The 21,625-nt window shown below is 39.8% G+C and overlaps 1 protein-coding gene across 3 annotated transcripts in view; it reads left to right on the top strand.

The window, feature by feature from the left end:
* The window catches only part of lgmn (legumain), a 48,012-nt gene extending 30,012 nt beyond the window's left edge, over positions 1-18,000 (top strand). For all 3 annotated transcript variants that reach the window (XM_060828547.1, XM_060828549.1, XM_060828550.1), the window contains exons 8-14: positions 3,856-3,922; positions 5,504-5,622; positions 7,306-7,395; positions 12,241-12,438; positions 14,280-14,450; positions 16,321-16,388; positions 17,519-18,000. In XM_060828547.1, the coding sequence (XP_060684530.1) occupies positions 3,856-3,922; positions 5,504-5,622; positions 7,306-7,395; positions 12,241-12,438; positions 14,280-14,450; positions 16,321-16,388; positions 17,519-17,561 (756 nt within the window). In that variant the 3' untranslated portion in view covers positions 17,562-18,000. The remainder of the gene's footprint in view (positions 1-3,855; positions 3,923-5,503; positions 5,623-7,305; positions 7,396-12,240; positions 12,439-14,279; positions 14,451-16,320; positions 16,389-17,518) is intronic.
* The last annotated feature ends 3,625 nt before the right edge of the window (positions 18,001-21,625 follow it).

Raw genomic sequence — 21,625 nt, 5'->3', positions numbered from 1 at the left:
TTCCCTATTAGGTGCATCCAAATATTGACTCAGAAACTTTTCTTGTGTCCATTTAACAGATTCCTTGCCGTTCAAGCCCTTATGGCAGTCCCAATCTATGTTTGGAAAGTTAAATTCCCATACTATGATATACCTATTATTCTTACAGATAACTGAGATCTCCTTACATATTTGCTTTTCAATTTCCCACTGACAGGTGGAGGGGCCTGTAATACAATCCCAACAATGTGATCATCCCTTTCTTATTTCTTAGTTCCACCCATAACACTTCACTGGACATACTCCCATGAATATCCTCCCTAAGTACAACTGCAATGTTATCTCTAACCAAAAATGCCACTCCCCCTCCCCTCTTGCGCCACCCCCCCCACTTCCCTTTCAACTTCCCCCACCCCCCACCCCCCAATTCTATCCTTCCTATGGCATCTGTACCCTGGAACATTCAGCTGTCAATCTTGCCCCTCCCTGAGCTACATTTCTGTAATTGCTACAATATGCCAGTTCCATGTTCTCATTGAAATAAATATAATTTAATTTATCAGTCCTACTTCATTCTCTGCCTTGACTATTTAACTTGCTGCTCTTCTCTACTGTACCAGCCTCAGACTTATCTCTTTTCTTACTATCTCTTCCCTTCCCAAATAACTCCAGCAAATCTGCCAGCCAGAATATTGGTCCCCTTCCAATTCAAGTGCAACTCACCCTTCTTATACAGTCCACTTCTACCCCAGAAGAGATCCCAATGATCTAAAAAATGTGAATCCTTGCCTCCTGCATCAGATTCTCAGCCATGCATTCATCTGCTCTATCCTCCTATTCCTAATCTTACTAATCCATGACACAAGGAGTAATCCAGATGTTACTACCTTCGAGGACCTACTTTTTAATTTCTTGCCTAATTTCCAATATTCTGTCTGTAGAATCTTATCCCTTTCTCTTTCTACGTCATTGGTACTATGACCTCCTGCTGGTCCCTCTCCCCTTTTGAGAATATCCTTGACCCTGGCACCTGGGAGGCAACATGCCATTCTGATGTCTCAATGTCAGACATTGAAATAATTTGTGTATCTGACTAGAGAGTCCTCAATCACAATCGATCACTTGCAATCCGGCATACTCCCCAGTACAGTAGAGCCGGTCGTTGGTACCTGAAACTTGGCTTTTCGTACTACGTTCCCCTGAGAGGCCATCACTGACCAAAACAGCATACTTGTTTGAAATGGGGATAGTCACAGGACACTCCTGCACTTCCTGCCTACCTATCCTAGCAGTAACCCATCTACCTGACACCATTCATCACTCTCCATAGGTCCTGTAAATTCCTCATTTGCCTCTGACTGCTGTTCCAACCGATCCTGCAATCCATTAGGATTCACATCCAAACACACTTTCTGTAGACATAATCTCCAGGGACATTGAAATTCTCCCTGATCTTCCAGCGAAAGCACATCACTCTACTGAAAGCCATCTCTACCCTAAACAATCTACAGACCCAGAATATAACCAAAAACAAACAGAACACAGTTTATTTTTCCTCAAAAACATAGTGTTGATACAGTCTTACTGCTCAAAAACACTCCTAGGATTTCTGTAGCATTTTCTGTTTTTTGGGTAAATTTGGGGTTGTGCAGATGACACCAAAACTGGAGGAAGTGAGGTTTGTTGAGCAAGAGAAGATCAGTGTGAGTTTACAGTCTCCAATAGGATGTTCTTACCTAATGCAAAACCTAAGAAACTAGATGTGAATATCATGGTATTATGGAACCCAACAGACATATGTTACGTCTAACCATTATATGCAAACACCTCATTCAGAGGCACATTGTCACTTGGACATTTTATTAGGCCATTAGTTCAAACGGAGGAAGAAGGGAGGTTAGCCATGCATGACATTGTCTACATTTGATATAAGCAAATGGTCTTATGGTTTAAATGCTTTCACGCCACCTTTTCTGCACACACAGCTTTATTATTCTGGATCTGTGCCAAAAGATGGAGTCAAATAAGTTCTGAGTTTAGGCTACTATATATTTAAAACAGAATGCCTTTGGTTTTGCGACTTTATTCGTTTGCTGGACTGCATCTTTTCTTGGTGAGCTCCCTATCCTAAAGAGGAATCAAACTAATTAATTAAAATGGTGAAATGAATTTCTGAATTGCTGAAGCATATGTATGGAAACATTAACGCCAGCAGATGAGGATCTTTTACTCGAAAACTAGGTTGATGGTATTTGAGAAGTAGCACGTGTTTCCTGCAGGTACAACAGACTGTACAAATTTTACTCTGGCAACTTTATCTCTGGCTAGATCAGTACACGTAGAGAAGATGCAAAAGCAAAACAGGATCAAAGAAAATGGTATTGAACAAATTAAGCAGTAGACTTTGAAACATCTGGGTTTTTCTTTCCTTGAGATTGTATTGAACTGTGAAGACCTTAATAGTTGTATACAGTACCTTATCGGTTTTGCTAGTGTATTGACTGACTGGTGTTTAAGAATGTAGTGTTCTAGTAAATCAAATTGTTCACAACACAGCTGAGTGATTGGAAACAATCTGTGACCAACCAAATCTTGTGAACTCTGAATTGGTTGAACTTTTACTGTACCAGCCTATTGCCCAGATTATGCAAATAGCCTGAATTTGCTTTGAAATGTCTTGCAAAAATGCAGTACAAATGTATATGAATTGCTGTGACGGCACACAGCTTATTTTTGGCAGTTAATCATTTCCTAAATGGGTTTCTTCTGTGACTTGAAATTAATATGCAATTTGGAGTGCTGTTGACTGTTATTCTGTGGTTGTGATTATCTTCCACATCTACTACCTAAACCTTCATTTTATGTTCGTTCTTAATTCAACAAAGGCAGAGATTTTGGTGCCTTTCTATATTCCAAAGCTTTCAAAAAATGTATTGCTTGAAGTTGAATTCATTATTTTTGTTTATGTGCATTTTAGAGTTTAAGCCCTTTTTGGATCAAAAACAGTAGAGGAAAACAAAATTCTCACACAGAAATTAGAACAATCTGGAAAGTTGGTCTGTCAGTGGTGCCAGAAAATAGAGTCAAAGATGCAGGCATCTGAATATTGCAAAATCATATGTTTTGCGTTGAAGTTAAAGACATGAGTTTAGTTTGTAGACTGTTTTTAAGTGTCTCAGGGGAGAAATAACAGCTGGACAAAAATAATGCCTGTGAACACGCACGAATTTGCCAAAACGAAACCAGTTGCAGCTGCATCTGCCTGGGCCTGAGCAAAAGCCTTGGTGTGAAGATAATAATGTCTCTTCTCTAAGGGTCAGCTATTTTTCTGGATGCTACTGGGATGAAAGGAATAGTGTGATTTTTGTTTTTAATATCTTTCTGATATCTGTAATTGAATCTCTTGTGTTTGTGTTGATAAATCTTTTACTTGTGTCAAAAGTACACCAGCCACCTCTTGTAAATGTGTTTAGAAATTGACCTCCTAAGGTCATTTTGAAAAAATATGTAAAGTTGGTATCTAACAGGCCAGGGTTTATTTGGGAATATGGTGTGTCCGTTATTAACATCAGCCTGGGGTTATGACAAGCAAGTTTTGAGATTGTGTATGCCAAGTTGAAAATCACACAACACCAGGTTATAGTCTAACTGGTTTATTTGGAAACATTAGCTTTCGGACTGCTGCTCCTACATCAGGTGGTTGTGGAGAGTAAGATTATAAGACACCGTTTTTGGAAGCCAGTGCTTACAAATAAACTGTTGGAGTATAAGCTGGTGTGGTGATTTTTAACTTTGTACACCCCAGTCCAACACCAACGTCTCCAAATCATGTATGCTAAGGTGCAGGTTTGGTGACCCATTATACCTCTTTTGCAGATGGTGTTTTACATTGAAGCTTGTGAGTCTGGATCGATGATGTTAGACCTGCCAAGGAATATTAATGGTATGAATATTCATAGGTTAACATTTTATCTTGTGTGGAAACCATAAAGCTCAATACTGGAATGCTCCAAAAAATGTTTTTTGTTGTAAATGTCAAATCATATATTTTCTAATGTTTGAAGCGAGTGTTAGCTTTTTATATTTTGGCATTCCAACCTTTTCCCCAATGGCTTTCTAAAGGCTAATTCATATAATCAGTTTAAGTGTGTTACTCACTGAATATCCTTCTGCCTTCCTTGCTTCCCATAAATGAGCCAGAGCCTCTCCATTTCCGACTATGATGCCCAAAGCAACTTGGGGATTCAGGTGAATAAATCTTTAAAATATCACAAACAGATGCAGAAAATAATTAAGACCAATAGAATACTGTCCTTTAAATCTACAGAACATATTTCCTATTCTGCAGGTATACAAAGCCCAAGTTAAACCCCACTTGGAGTACTGTGAGAAGATCTGGATACTATATGTCGGGAAGATATATTGACCTTGGAAGGAGGAAAATATGGGTTTACAAGAATGATACTTAGACTTCAGGGGTTAAGTTACTGAGCAGAGATTATACAAATCAGGCCTGTTTACTCTAGAACTTAGAAGGTTATGGGGTGATCAGATCAAAGTATCCATGATATTAACAGGAAAAGACAGAATAGATAAAGTATTTCCACTGGTTGGGGATTCTAGAATTTGGAGCATGATATGACAATCGGGGCCAGATGATTCAGCAGAGATGCAAAGGAGAATAAAGTGCAGAACAAATGATGGTACAGATATAAAAGTTATTCTTGCTGTATATTCCCAGGAATACATTGCCCAGCCTTCCAAAATCTTCAGTGCTTCCTTTTTATTAATCCACCTGAACACTTTCCTGATTGCCCAGCTCCCCTTCCCCTGCCCCAATCTGCATTAGTCACTTGGGCCACAGCTAGGAGCCAATCCCAGCAGGATCTGGTAGTGTCTATGGAGAGAGGAACAGAGTTAATGTTTCGAGTACAGTAAGGTTCAACTTTGAATCTTGAAACCCTGATGCAGTCACATTGGATCAAAATGTTAACTCGACTCCTGTCCCCAAAGATGGCAGCCAGACCTGATGAGTTATACCAGCACTCTCTTATGATTCCTTATTTTTATCACTCCAGTCCTTTGCCATTAGCCTTCCTAATTGCCTGTATGGGTTTGCCTGTTTCTCAAATAACATGTACAAGTTTCACAACTTTGAAAAATGATGCTGCTTTATTTTTACTGCTAAAGTGAATAACCTCCCATGATGCTCTTGTGCATTTCCCTTCTTAGTGTTTTATACATTAAAAGGTACTGTATAAATGCAAGTTATTTTTGTTTCTACCCTTCATGTACCCACTGTGACTTTAGTATATTTTAGCAAGAACCTGATTGTCTTTTAAGCAGCACAGTCCCATCTTTGAAAGTTTTGTTAATCTTTTGCTGTTTAAGTAGGAAATACATGACTTTTCTAGCATTTTCCTTTAGTATTTGAACTGTTCACTTTTTACCCACAAATTACTATTTCCACCTCCCCCCGCCCCTCACTTTTTTTTTCCATTAAACTCTACCATTCTGATTTCAGTATTTGCCACTACTGCTGCCAATGAACGGGAATCATCATATGCCTGTTACTATGATGATGAAAGACAGACCTACTTGGGTGATGTGTACAGTGTCATGTGGATGGAAGACTCTGACCAGGTTTGTTGCCATTTTGACGAATTGCTATGTTAATCACACAGGCTGCAGAGTAAGTTATTTCTTCCAAAATGGTAACCTATGAACTAGAATTGATATAAATATTGGTCCAATATAAATCGGTCACTACCCAAAACTCCCTGGCAAAGTGATCTCCTTGTGTTTGGAAATACATTGGTGTCCTGCTATAAAGGAAAAGTCAAACTTGATGGACAGTGAGCATATCCAGATAACCACATTTTGCGTCACAATACACAATATAAATAATGGAATAATAATGTTTCAGGAGTGGTGAGACAACATAAAATAAGGGGTACAATTCGAAAGGCAGTGCAGGAGCAGAAGAATCTGAGTGTATAAGTATATAAAGCTTTAGAAGTGGCAGATCAGATGGAGAAAGCGGTTAAAAGGAGTATACTATCTTAGGATTGATTAATAAGGTCATAGAGTTCATGAGGCAGGAGTTTTGCTGAACCTATACATGATTGCAGGCATAAGAACCTTCAGCTCTGAAGAAAAATGGGTGAAGTTTGGACTGCTTTCTTAGGAGAGGAAAAGGCTGAGGTATGAGGAACTTCTCAAAATCATGAGTGGGCTTGATAAGGATAGGGAGAAACTGTTCCTGTTTAACAATGCACAAAAGAATCAAGAAAGAGAAGGTACAGATTTTCAAGTGATTTTGAAACAAACACATGCAGTGGGAGAGAGAACACTTTCATACAGCAAGTCAGGAATGCACTGCCTAGACATGTGGTGGAGGCACGTTCATTTCAGGCATTCAAGAGGGCAATTGATAATGATCTTGAAGATGAACAATGAACAGGGTTAGAGATAACATTCTGTCTAAGCTGCACAGCCGCTCTGAATATCCCCTGAGGTTCTACGCATGCCAGTTGGGGCTCCTACTCATTAACTTCACGTTTCAAAAGTCAGTGGTACTCATGAACCTCAGAGGTCAGTGCATAAGAACAAAAGAAAAGGGTATATTGGTTATAGGGAGAAGACAGAAGATTGGCGTGAAGTCATATAAAAACATGTTTTTTTACCTGCTTCACCGGGCAAAATAAACGACGGCCACTTGATGTTTCACTTCTCAGGTTATTGCCTGATGAACCAGAATTGCCTACCTGATTTAAAAGTTTTAACAAAGTTTACTGCCATTCATTATTAACTGGTGCATTCTCTTTGGTAATGCCTCTATCATTCAGAGTCCAGTTGCTAACCGATCAACATCTCTGCTTTTACAGTGTAAATGTTGGTTTCCTTTTTTAATTCTTGCCAATTGTCCTGATGAGTGCAAAGCTAACAGCTTCTACAAAATATTTTCTTTTTCTTTTTAGCAATGCTCAAATTCTATGTGACCACATGATTAAGTAATAGGATGCAAAAGAAAGCATTTTGGATTTTATTAAATTGTTCTAACTCAAAATTGAAAAACATCAAGAAAGTATAATTGCGAAATGCTGATGTAGCACTTTCATTTATGACTTGGGTTATTTATGCTGTAAATGTAGAAATTTGCCATCTTTCTTTTGGAGGACAAAGTTTATACCACATCACATGCCTTTTGGTATATTTGAAACCCAGTTGGCTGCTGTGTATTAATATGTGGAAATATTGTGAATGTTGTGATTTTGTCAATATGTGATTTTGAAGAAATCTATTTCCATTCCTATCCTTTTATAGGAGGACCTTAGAAAAGAATCGCTACACAAACAATTCAAAATTGTCAAGAAGCGGACCAATACCAGTCATGTACAAGAGTATGGAAATCTGGTAGGAATTTGAATTTTTCATTCCCTATAATAACATTATTTCATAACTTTTAGGAGGAGGAGCCTGGACTGTGTTGCACAAGGGGGATGTAAATTGGAAAAGGTTTGATCATATGACCCCTTGAATCTGCCTCCTCATTCAGTAAGATCACATTGAACTTCTCTATCGATCCCACTTCCACTCTGATTTCCCTTGGCACTGAAAAATCTGCTGATCTTTATCTTCTATATGCTGGAGCATTTGAGTGCCCAAAAGCATCTGGGGTAGAGGATCCAAGATCACACATGTTTGAGTGGAAAAATGTTTCCTTCTCTCAGTTTTAAATATCTGAATATTCCTTCCCCAGTTTTGGCATGTAAGGCTGGGAAAATTCCTAACTCCACAAACGTGACTTGGGAGAAACTACCCCACATGTTTTTTTTTTCTCCGTGGGGAGAATGTTAACAGAAACTATCTCAGGGTGGGCTGTGTGAAATGCTTGCTTTGCACTGCCTTACCTTGTGAATTTCTGTTTAAACTAGAAGCTCTTTCTATGTTTTAGATTAGATTAGATTAGACTTAGTGTGGAAACAGGCCCTTCGGCCCAACAAGTCCACACCGACCCACCGAAGCGAAACCCACCCATACCCCTACCTTTACCCCTTACCTAACACTACGGGCAATTTAGCATGGCCAATTCACCTGACCTGCACATCTTTGGGACTGTGGGAGGAAACCGGAGCACCCGGAGGAAGGTTAACTTTTTCTCATTCTAATTTTCACCCTTAATTAGATATTTTGGCCATCTTTTGGTTTTTTTAAAAAATATTCTGTCCAATCTGCTGACCTGCTATCTGATTTAACTTGCTTTAAGTTGGATAGCTTGTTTAAAATTTCTAGTTAACCACAGATAGTGGATCTGTACCTTTGGAATGTTTATTACTTCGTTGGAATCTATTTATTCTGTGTATATTCAGAAAAGTCCTCTTAAATGTTGCATCAATATTAACATATTTTAGCCTAATTAGCCAGTTCACTCTTTCGTGTCCTCATGTTTGCCTTTCTAAAATTTTTAACAAAAGTCTTGAACCCACCCCTCAAACTGAATAAAACCATTCAATCATCTGGTCGTTGACACCTAGCGAAGCCTTCACTGTGGGATCGTTAATTAATCCTATGCACAACTTCAGGTCTGGTGTAGCCTGCTCTCTCGTTGGCTCCAATACATGATATTCTAGAAGATATCTTAAAAACATTCTATGAACTTCTCATCCAGATTACCTTTGCCTTTCTGACTGTTCCAGTCAACATGTAGATGAAAGTTTCCCATCATCATCGCTGTGCTGTTTTGACAAGTTGCAATTATTTCTTCCTTTGTCTCATCCTACTATATGATTACAGTTAAGGGACCTATACACCACTCCCACAAGTGACTACTTCCCTTCATCAATACTTATTTCTACCAAAACCACTTCCACATCTTCGTTTTCTGAACTGCTGCTTTCCCTCTCTAGTGTGTGAATTCAATCCTTAACTAACAGAGTCACCCCTCCACTGTTTCCGACTTTCCTGTCACTCCTAAATGTCCTGTAACCTTTATGGTTCAAGAGCCAAACCATGTCTTGCTCTCCTGCTAACATCAGTAACTAGGGGTCACAATTTCAAGATTTTCAGCAAGAGAGTTATGTATGAGATGACGAGAAACTTCTTTACTCAGTTGTTAGGATTTGGAATGCACGGCCTGGGAGAGTGGTGGAGGTGGATTTCATAGGAGGTTGTAAAAGAGGGCTGGATGTCTATTTGAAAGTTGACCAAAATAATTTATTTCAAGTTTTGTTTTGTTTGTTTTTAACTTTTGATAACACTAATTAAGGCAAATTTTAGGTTTGAGGTTATATGGCATAGTTGCGAGGAAACTGTTTGATTATGTTTACCATCACACCAATTAAAACAAAGGTTGCTGTGTAGAAAGACTCAAAACAAAACCTCCAAGACTCCTACACTCGAGCACTTCCCTGATTTCATGATTGGTGGCTGTGAATTTGCCTGCCTGCATCATATCTAAGTCCTTTTGCAGCCGACAACAGCCCTCCTCACTATCCACAACTCCACCAATCTTCGTATTGTCTGCAAATTTACTGACCCACCCTTCGACTCCCTCTTCCAAGTCATTAATAAAAATTACAAACAGCAGAGAACTCAGAACTGATCTCTGCGGAACTCCACTTGTGACTGGGCTCCAGGCTGAATACTGACCATCTACCACCACTCTCTGACTTCGACCGGTTAGCCAGTTCTCTATCCAACTGGCCAAACTTCCCACTATTCCATGCCTCCTGACTTTCCACATAAGTCTACCATGGAGAACCTTATCAAATGCCTTACTAAAATCCATGTACACTACATCCACTACTCTGCCCTCATCCACATGCTTGGTCACCTCCTCAAAGAATTCAATAAGACTTGTAAGGCAAGACCTACCCCTCACAAATCCGTGTTGACTGTCCCTAATCAAGCAGTGTCTTTCCAGATCCTCATAAATCCTATCCCTCAGTACCTTTTCCATTACTTTACCTACCACCGAAATAAGACTAACTGGCCTGCAATTCCCAGGGTTATCCCTATTCCCTTTTTTGAACAGGGGCACAACATTCGCCACTCTCCAGTCCCCTGGCACTAACCCCATTGACAGTGAAGACGAAAAGATCATTGCCAACGGTTCTGCAATTTCCTCTCTTGCTTCCCACATAATCCTAGGATATACCCCGTCAGACCCGGGAGACTTGTCTATCCTCAAGTTTTACAAAATGCCCAACACATCTTCCTTCCTAACAAGTATCTCCTCTAGCTTACCAGTCCATTTCATACTCTCCTCTTCAACAATACGGTCCCTCTCATTTGTAAATACTGAAGAAAAGTACTCATTCAAAACCTCTCCTATCTCTTGCGACTCAATACACAGTCTCCCACTACTGACCTTGATCGGACCTACCCTCGTTCTCGTCATTCTCATATTTCTCACACACGCATAAAAGGCCTTGGGGTTATCCTTGATCCTACCCACCAAAGATTTTTCATGCCCTCTCTTAGCTCTCAATCCCTTTCTTCAGCTCCCTCCTGGCTATCCTGTGTCCCTCCAATGTTCTGTCTGAACCTTGTTTCCTCAACCTTATGTAAGCCTCCTTCTTCCTCCTTATAAGACATTCAACCTCCCTCGTCAACCAAGGTTCCCTCACACGGCCATCTCTTTCCTGCCTGACAGGTACATACGCATCAAGGAAATGTCGTATCTGTTCCTTGAAAAGGTTCCACATTTCAACGACATCCTTCCATGACAGCCTATGCTCCCAATTTATGCTCCTCAGATCCTGTCTTGCAGCATCGTATTTACCCTTCCCCCAGTTGTAAAACCAGCCCTGTTGCACGCACCTATCTCTCTCCATAACCAAGGTGAAAGTCACAGAGTTGTGGTCACCATCACCAAAATGCTCACCCACTAACAAGCCCACCACTTGTCCCGGTTTGTTACCAAGTACCAAATCCAATATGGCCTCCCCTCTGGTCGGACAATCTATATACTGAGTTAGAAAAGCTTCCTGGACACACTGCACAAACACCGCCCTGTCCAATCTACTTGATCTAAAGAGCTTCCAATCAATATTTGGGAAGTTGAAATCGCCCATGACTACTACCCTGTGGTTTCTGCACCTTTCCAAAATCTGTTTCCCAATCTGTTTCTCCACATCTCTGCTGCTATTGTGGGGCCTATAGTAAACACCCAACAAGGTGACTGTTCCTTTCCTATTTCTGACTTCAGCCCATACTACCTCCAAAGGCAGATCCCCCTCGAATTGCCTTTCTGCAGCCGTTATACCGTTTCTAATTAGCAAAGCCACCCCCCCTCCTTTTTTTAACCCCCCGCCAATCTTACTGAAACATCTGTAACCAAGAACGTTCCAAATAAACCTGTTGGACTATAACCTGGTGTTGTGTGATTTTTTTTCATCTAGTTTTGCATGTTCAGTATTTTCAAACCTTTGACATAGTGGTGTTTTTCCTTTCCTGCAACTGCTTTCAATTAGAAATGACGACTGTTTTGTGTCTTGTACTTTTTTGAAAGGTCCCCGGCTTCCCTTTTTTCTGTAAAATACCCAAGATACAGAGTGAAGCTGAATTGAAAATTAATCATTGGCTCTAAAATAGCCAACGCTGCAATTAGTTTGAATGTATTCTTGTTCTGACAAGTTCAGACTTACATTTATGGCCATGATGTCTCTCGAGTGCATGTGTCACCTCTTCTCAACGCTAATCTGAAGTCAGAATAGAGAATTATTGAAGCAATCATCATAACAATTTCGTAAAGAAACATCAGGTATAGACACTTCCAAAGTTAGAACAAAATTAGGTATGAAAAATGATTATTATCCTTTTTTTTTAAAAATGATCTTGTATTTAAATATTACCTTCCATTAATACTTGACGGTTGAAATGTTGTGATGCAAGTAAATGCAGCAGCAGTAGTTTGGATTCTCCTGCTATAAAATTAATAATAACTGAGTATTGACTGAGGAATGAATGACTTCAGAAGGATTCTCCTAATTTGCTCTTTAACTTAATAATTTCTTTGGTGGCAGGTTGAGAGCCTTGCTTAATCCAGAAGGCAGAATGTTCAACAGTGCAGCACTCACTCAGTACTGTTTTAGCATTAGATTGTGCTCAGGTTCTGGAATAACGCCTGAGTGTGTACACTTTGCGACTCTGCGACATAACTATTAAATCTAAACAAAGCTCACACTGTTGCAAGCTGCGCATTAAAAGTAAATCTAGATATAGAATTTTTATCGTATTTGTTTTCCCACTTCCCAGACACTTTCGCACATGAAACTGAATGCGTTCCAGGGCTCAAAGAAGGCTGACCTCCATATGACCCAGCCTCGAGTCAATATTGTGGATGCAGTACCAAGTCCTGATGTTCCTCTTGCCATTCTTAAACGGAAATATATGGCAACAAACGATATTGAGGCGGGTCAGAAGCTCTTGTTAGAGATCGATGCACTTCTGAAGGTGAGCAGAGTGTAGCAAAAAGTCATCTGATCAAAAATGATTTCTTTTCTCTCTGCAATTAAGAAATCTGGGAAATGGCTGAGAGGTTGAATAATTAATCTGAAGAGCACTTTGTCTAGTAATAATTCTATTCATATTCCTTCAGCAACAAGAGTCTTCTTAAAAATAAAATGACTGAGTGTTTTCATTGGTAAAGCCAACCTATATTAATCTACTTACTGGAATTTACTGTGATGGTGAGGACCAGAACTTGTGGAGAAGTTGGGAAGGCCTAATGCCCTTTTTCTTTTAAAAAGGCTCCTTCCTGTCATTTGGTTTGAGATGGGTTTCGGTCTGAAGCAGCAACAGAAGCAGGCTGATGGTAAAACAGCAAACAAGGGGTGGATACCTCTGTCTCCTGGGGTGAAGGGCTCAGTTAAATGATGAATATCAGGCCCTCACACATTCACCTCTCTCCTTCTAATAGGAAAGAAATTTTCTATTGCATCTCAACACTTTCACAATTCTGACCAACTGATGGTCAACTTACCTGTGTAGAACAAAGCCTGATAATCAATCACTGAAATCAAAACACATCTAACTTTCAAATACAGTGTCTTAATTTGAAGCAGAAAGAACAGATTTCCATTTAATTTGTGTTTCAAAACCTGTCCACAATGATTCCAGGAACAGTTTTGAGACTGAAGTTCCCTAGTGCTTTAGGTCCTCTTTTAAAGGCTGTAGATCCAATTATCTTTTAAAATTGGCTGATTGCACATAACTTCAGTAAGAATTTAAATACCCACTTTTGCAGTCAGCAAGGACAGAAGTGCTATATACAGTTAAGCCCTTATCCCAAGTCAGCACAACTTGTGAGAAATGGGAATGGAAGTGGCAATCAGGTTTTGCCAACCCTTTTTGAAGGGCTCACAAATCATCCTGACAGTGAAAATCTGGGTCTGGCCTCTGAACTTTGAATGGTGCAGTGCATGATCAGTTTCCAAAATCCTATTCAAAATTACTGTAGTGGAAAGGCATTAGTCAAGCCATACAACATGAAATGGCAATAAATCTCGAAGTGGCTAGCAGTTTTTAATGTTGCTATTAGTTTTTTTTCTTGTGCCAGTTTTGGGGGTTGTGTAATAATGAAAGACGTAATGCCTTTAAACAGTTAAGAATCATTTCTGAGGTTTTGGAATTGACAAACTTGGAGAGAAATCATGTTTTAAAGCCATATTCAACAAGAACTCATTTGATTTTTTTTTAATATTCATTCATGGGATGTGGGCATTGCTAGCTAGGCCAACCTATTGCCTATCCCTGCCCAGAGGGCAGTTAAGAGCCAACTGCATTGCTGTGGGTCTGGAGTCATATGGACCCTGGACCTGGTTAGATGACCGTTTCCTTCCCTACTATTTTCCTTCACATTAGTGAACTAGACAGGTTTTTCCTGACTAACGACATTGGTTTCATGGTCATCATTAGACTCTTCATTGCAGATTTTTGTCGATTTGAACATCACCCCCTGCCATAGTGTGATATGAACCAGAGTGTCCAGGATATTACCTGGGTCTCTGGATTAATAGCCTAGTGATAATGTCATTAGGCCAAAACATGGTGTGATATGTATCTTCATGATTTTTAAAAACTAAAGCTTGTAATAGCCATTCTTAAAATGAAGTGATTTTTCTTATGGTTGATTTTCTAGTTACATCTCTACATTGATATGTATAGCAACAAGAATGCAGCGAATGCAAACTCCCATTTGTTCTTAGTTAATCTAATCGAAATAATTTTGGGTTTCTTTGTGCAATGCTACTTTCTAAATATTCCTTGACCAGTCTATCTACTCTTTTTGGTAGAATAAGCACTTAATTCAAAAGTCCATGGAGAAGATTGTGTCCATTGTCACGGGTTCTGAGGAGCAAACAGCACGGATAATAAACTCACGAAGTCGTATCCGTGATCATGGCTGCTACCAAGCTGCAAATAATCATTTCAAAACTCGCTGCTTTAACTGGCACACGCCACTGGTAAATATAAAATTAGTTCTTTTTTTTTTCTCCAAAGATACTGTACATTTTGTTGCACCATTTTTTGTTTTATTAGGACATGAATCATGTTTCAAGTTTGGGATTGGGTCCATCAGAAATGTGTTCTGTTGGAGAATAACAAACAAAGAAAATAAGGGTTGCGTTTGTTACTAGCTCATTGTAAAGTATCAGTTGTAAATCAGCTCCCAGCTCTAGCTGATGGGTGACGCATCTGAAACAAACAGTCACAAGCTGGGTGAAACCTTTCTAATGTACTCAAAGTTTGGGAGAAGATTTGTAGCTCGGGTGCTCGTTGTTGTGGTTCTGTTCGCCGAGCTGGGAATTTGTGTTGCAGATGTTTCATTCCCTGTCTAGGTGACATCCTCAGTGCTTGGGAGCCTCCTGTGAAGCCCTTCTGTGATCTTTCCTCCAGCATTTGTAGTGGTTTGAATCTGCCGCTTCCGGTTGTCAGTTCCAGCTGTCCGCTGCAGTGGTCGGTATATTGGGACCTGGACCCGATATACCGGCCACTGCAGCGGACAGATGGAACTGATAACCGGAAGCAGCAGATTCAAACCACTACAAATGCTGGAGGAAAGATCACAGAAGCGCTTCACAGGAGGCTCCCAAGCACTGAGGATGTCACCTAGACAGGGGATGAAACATCTGCAACACAAATTTCTAATGTACATCACCCATCTTCATCATTTGTGAATGCAGTTACAGTAGCATCCAGTATACCTCAAACAAAATGAATTTTTCCATGTCTGAAACTGCATGGAGTGCTGCCTTGCTTTTTGGGTACATGGGCCACTACAGCAGATTGTACTCGTCATTGTCTGCCATCCTGGCCAGCATTAGAATTCCCAGGATAGGAATCAGAAGCAGGTAGCCAGGACATTTTTGTTGCAACTCACATCTTTTTCCCTTGCTTGTGGTGTAAAGATTCTAGTTGCTGACTGCTGAGAAATTGTAGCAACTCAACTGTTTGAAGGTATCTTCCACCAGTGAAACTGCACACTACCATATTATTTTCTAGTAGTCCTGTCTTCAGCAGTAGAGGAAAAAAACTTCCAGATGTCAATCTTAGTTGTGTAATAATATATCAGGAATTATACATTAGCACACCATTCACTGCGTAAGTTATCTCTCTGTATAAAGAAGCACAACTGTGTATTTTGAATTCTGAATCACGTAAATCCAATGTAGCTAAAGAGCATATGATGAATTCTTTACATGTTGTGAAAAGTTAATATGATATGGTCAGTTCTTGAAAATAAATCATAACAGGCAGAATAACACTAGATATTCAACCTATAAACTGATGTGTAGTGTTTTGTTCTTATGGTCATACAGTAGGGAAACAGAACCTTTGGTCCAACTAGTCCATGTCCCCATGTTCTCCAACCGGACTAGTCCGACTTGCACGCATTTGGCCCATATCCCTCCAAACCTTTCCTATACATGTACTTATACAAATGTCTTTTAAATGTTATGATTGCACCTCCATCCCCCCTATCTCTGGCAGTTCATTTTGCATACGAACCACTCTCTGTGGTGGGGTTTGGGTGGGAGGGGGAGATTTGTCCAAAAGAATTGAGGAACATCTGTTCAGTGTCAATGGATCGCTGTCACCCCTAAACCTCCCGAGCTCTAGTGAAAAACGTCCTAGCCTATCCAGTCTTTTTTTTTATATATTATTACTGGAACTCTTCATTCCAGGCATTATCTTGGTAAATCTCTTCTGCATTCTCTCCAGTTTAATTATATCCTTTTCTACTGAAAACTTGTTCTGAATTTCATTTTCAATTCATATGTAAAAGTGAAGAACTGCTGCTATATATTTTTAATGTTGCTGTTTCTCTTTCAGTATGAATATGCACTGAGACAACTTTATGCTTTAGTCAATCTTTGTGAAGAAGGTTTCCCAGTAAAGAGGTATTTCCTCCCTTTTTTTTCAATCATTCATTCGTTGTGATAAGAGTAGCATTTGTTGCCTACCCCAGTGGCTTGCACAGCCATTTCAGAGAGTAGTTAAAAGTCAGCCATATTATTTTGGATATGGAGACATATGTAGGTCACATTGTGGTAAGAACTACACATTTCCTTCCCTTTCGGGCATTGGTAAACTGGATAGATTTTCAGAACAATCTACAGTAGTTGTAATTGTCAACAATACTGAGACTAGCTTTATATTTTAGATTTAATATTTATATTCGAGATTTATTAATTTAATTTAACTTCCTTCAGCTGTTGTGTGGGACCTTGAACCAATGTCCCCAAAACCTGAGTGTCTGCTGACTCAGTGACACTACCATCTCCTGTTAGAGAAATCTCAAACATGTAAATATTAAATAGGAGCACAAGAGACTATTTAGTCCTGCAAGCTGGCTCCCCCATTCCATATGTTCATGGCTGATCTGTTTTTGATTCAATTTCTACATTCCCATCTACCTCTGGTAGCCCTTGATTTCCTAGCCTACAAGAAAACTTGCACCTCTGTCTTTATTTGTTATTCAACCACATTGCCTTCACTGCCTTCTGAGACTAAAGTTACAAAGTCGAACCGCACAGTACTTTTTGTGAGGGAAAATATTCTCCTCATCTCTGTTCTGAAAGAGTGACCTCTAATTATAAAACAGTGCACCCTGGTTCTGGACAAACTCCAATAAGAAACATTCTTTCCACGTCCATCTTATCAAGGATCTTATGCACTTCAAAATAGTCGCCCTCACTCTTCTAAACTCCAGTGGAAAGAAGTAGACTGTTCAACCTATATTTGTGCGATAACCCATTCATTTATTATAGTAAAAACCATCTGAACCACCCCCAGTGCTTTTACAACTTCCCTTAAATAATGAGACCAAAACTGCCCACAGCATATGAAGGGGAGAGATGCTGTCAAATGAGCCACTCCTTGCAACTAATATGAGGATTATTCCACTCTCCCCAAACCCCTAGCAGTGTTGTATATCATTTTTTTGTAAACTCTTGGATCCAACAGTATGTTGTTGTATTTCAAAGTGAATGTGGAAACAGTTTGAATAACCCATCTTATCTTATTACAGTATCCTTCAAGCCATGGATACCGTGTGCCTACTGAGGAGTTAAGGAGGACTGAACAATAGGTTTCAAAATGTTCCTTCCTTTTAATTTGGTTGGAGTTATGGAGACTGAGAATAACTGAACTGATTTATGTTTAAGTCTTGTTTTAATTTGCTGTGGAAAGATTCTCTTTTTTTTTTGTATTTCTCCACCAACTACCCTCTTGGATTTTTTTGACTTTTCAAAATTAATGGTTTATATTTTTTAGTATTGATTTTTTTTGGTCTGAGTTTTTGAATAGTGTGCTCAAATTGCCTTACTGACGCAGAGCTTTTATTTCTGTGTGATGATGCACTTTGTAACCGCAGAGATTTATTTTCCTTGAGTGCGCTGATTGTGTAAATTAATTATAAGGGACTGAGATGAAGGGAAATCACTAACTGTTACACTTGCCACTGTAAACATAATGTTTAATTCAAATAAATAAACGAATCTGTAAAAACAAGTATGCTACTCCTTCTATTGTTTAAAGTGTTTATGAATCCAGATGAAATTCTTGAATTTTCAGTAGTAAATCTAGATGACATGCTACAAATTTCTGGTAGTGATTTTAAGTATACTTGTATAAATCTATGTGGAGCATTGTCACCATCGTTTTAATTAATTTACTATAATCTAAATGAAAATATACATCTAGTTAGTGGGAGGGGGAATAATTTGAAGTTGCTCCTCCCACAGACCCGCCAGCAATCACTAACCTTTTACAGCCACTAATTACTAATTAAGATTTGAGCCACATTTTAGATTTGCTAAAATCCCCAAACTGCATTCTCAGTCAAATGAGGGCTTTTTTTAAAAAAAAACTTGCATTTGAATTGTTTGAGCATTTTCTTGTTTTTATTTCTGAGACATCAGCTTCTGCTGATTGGGACTGACAGTGTTGCAGTGTGTCATGTCTCCAGCTGAGAATGCCAATTAACCATGTGATGGAAAGTAATTGGAGCCTCTACCATCACTGTCCACAACCCTAGACTACACCATGTGCCTAATGGCACCAACTCAGTCTCACTGAGTGAACTGTAACCCACTACCACTTCTCATTTATTTCTTGTCACTGTGTGTGTGTTTGTGTATATGTATGTATGTCTGTATGTCAAGGTGAGGAAATGATTGAAATGAACTGTGATGCTTTCCAAGAACTGTTGTGACTTAGGAAATTCAACTTCAGAAGTAGCAGATCTGTAGACAGTAGCAGACTGTGGACAGTACCAGACCTGTGCACTGAAAGGACAAGTTGGCAGAGTGTGTAGTAGGTGGTTAGTATATTACTGCCAGCTTCGAACCTTGATCAAAGCTTATTTTCCACACCCCACCTGTTCTGGAATGAAGAAGAACCACTTGCATGAGACAGTAAACAGGTGGTGATATATGTGGAGCTCAATTCAAATGTGAAGAAATTTAGAATGTAATAGCCTACTTTGGATTTCATTCTCTTTCAGCACAGTAATGTGAAGCCCTGAAACTATGCTTTAAGTAATGTGTGAACTGTTCACAATAGATAGATCTGGATGCTTAAAACTTGTGTGTTCAAAGTGTTATCCAAACAATAATTTGTACCAGGTTCATTCTGCTGCATGTTAAAGAAGTCTGGAAAACAATTTGTATATTTTAATTCTTTACTTCAAACTTTCTCTCCTGAGTACCTTGTTTATTCGGTCCTCTACATATATTTTCAGAATGTAATGGTTGGGTAGAATTGGCTGAAAAGTAACTCCACTCAGTCCTAATTGCCTTGGAAAAGGTGGTGGTGGTGGTGGTGGTGAGTTGCCTTTTTGAACTGCAACTGTCCTTTGACATTTGGAGTCGGGGGACTGGTGGTTGGTACACCCACAGAACTGTTATGAAGGATGTTACACAGGATTGGAGTGAAGGATTGACAATCTAGTTCCAAATCAGGATGGTGTGTGGGGCTTGGAGGGGAACTTGCAGGTGATTGATGCTCCCAGGCATCCACTATCCTTGGTCTTCTAGGTGGTAGAAGCCACAGATTTGGCTGGTCCTATCTAAGGAGCCTTGGTGAGTTTCTGCAGCTCATCTTGCAGCTGGTATATACTATTGCTGCTGTGCATCAGTGATGGAGGGAATCAGCATAGACAGTAATGGATGAGGTACCCATTAAGTGAGATGCTTTGCCCTGGATGATGTTGAGCCTCTTGAATGTTGTTTGAGCTCCTCCCAGGCAGAGATAGTATTCCACCACACTCCTGGCTTGTACTTTATCGATTATTGTACTGCCTTGAGGACACAGGAAGTGAATTACTTGTCACAGAATTCACAGTCTCTGATCTGCTCTTTTAGATGCAATTCAGTTCTTGTCAATGGTATGCTAATAGTGGGCGATGCAGCAATGATATGTCCATTGAATATTAAGGGGTGATGGTTAGATTCCCTCTTGTTGGAGGTAATCAGTGTGTGGCACTTATTTCATATGAGTGTAAATGGCAAATAATATGACTAAAATGGATGTTGCCCAGGTCTTGCTGCATTTAGATACAGATTGTTTCAATGCCACTTGCCACTTCTGACCATATAATAGAAGATGGTCATTGATGAAGTAGCTGAAGTCATTGTACTTTTGCTGCCTATTCCGTGCTCCTCCTTTCACTGTGAGAGAGAGAGATGGGGAGAAGAGTGGTGTTGGTGGGGCAGGTTTTACATTAATAGCATCTGAAACAGTGTACTATTCAGGTTGTGCCTGAGGATTGATGGTGAAGAGAATGATCACATTAATGTACTCCAGAGTCTTCTACATTTTCACCCAGGGATATAAGGACACGCTCAATGTGATCATCATGAGAACATTCCACTTAGTTTTGCAAAGGACGAATTTTCAAGATTAAATGAAAAAAATGTTAATCTGCCTCTGCTCCTATCAGCAGCTAATGCCGTTTGAATGACAAAAATGTAGAGAACAACTTTGCTCCTGTCACACTCGGCAGCTGTACCTGTGCTTCCCGCTGATGCTGAATGAGGCAGACATGGACAGTCGGGAATAGTTAGTTTCTAGCATATTGGAAGCCTCCATTCCACTTCCTTGTCCACTCCTACCTTTTGTTTCACAAACAGGCTAGCAGATTGGGAGCTGGTTGATGGATGAAAGCCCTCTCTCCCTCTACTCCACTCCTAACTCCCACGCCCATCCCTTTGCACTTAAAGAATTCCTGATGGGTTACAACAATCTACCATGATGTCTGTTAAAATTGGTGAACAAACCATTTGAAAGACCAAGCAGTTAATTCCCATTACTTCTGCATGATTGAGCTGTTTTATTAGACTTCAGAACAGAACATCGTATTATAAACTATGAGTGACCTAATTTTACATATATAAACTGTAGATGGAAGTAGTTATGGGACTTTTCTTCTGCAGCATTGCATAATTTTTATAAATAATTTGCATAAATACCTTGGGTAGCAATCATCTTATTTCACCCTAAGAATACCACATAAGATATAGGAGCAGAATTAGATTACTCAGCCCATCGAGTTTGCTCCACCATTCAATCATGGCCGATATGTTTCTCAACCCCATCTTCTGCTTTCTCCTTGTAACCCTTGACCCCCTTAATAATGGTGGCACAGTGGTTAGCACTGCTGCCTCACAGATCTAGAGACCCGGGTTCAATTCCTGCCTCAGGCAACTGACTGTGTGGAGTTTGCACATTCTCCCCGTGTCTGTGTGGGTTTCCTCCGGGTGCTCCAGTTTCCTCCTACAGTCCAAAAATGTGCAGGTTAGGTGTAGGGGAATGGGTCTGGGTGGGTGCGCTTCAGTGGGTCGGTGTGGACTTGTTGGGCCAAAGGGCCTGTTTCCACACTGTAAGTAATCTAATCTAATCTAATAATCAAGAAACTATCTATTTCTGTCTTAAATACACTCAATGACTTGCCTCCACAACCTTCTATGGCAGCAAGTTCCACAGGTTCACCACCCTCTGGCTGAAGAAATTCTGCACATCTCATTTCTAAAATGTTGTCCTTCACTCTAAGGCGGTGCCCTCAGATCCTAGACTAAACAGCTAATGGAAACATTTTCCCCACATCCTCTCTATCCAGGTCTGTCGGTATTCTGTA

Source organism: Hemiscyllium ocellatum, chromosome 8, assembly GCF_020745735.1.
Source record: "Hemiscyllium ocellatum isolate sHemOce1 chromosome 8, sHemOce1.pat.X.cur, whole genome shotgun sequence".
Taxonomy (NCBI): Eukaryota; Metazoa; Chordata; class Chondrichthyes; order Orectolobiformes; family Hemiscylliidae; genus Hemiscyllium; species Hemiscyllium ocellatum.
Note: the sequence above shows the minus strand (reverse complement) of the source record. Positions and strands in the feature narration are given on the sequence as shown.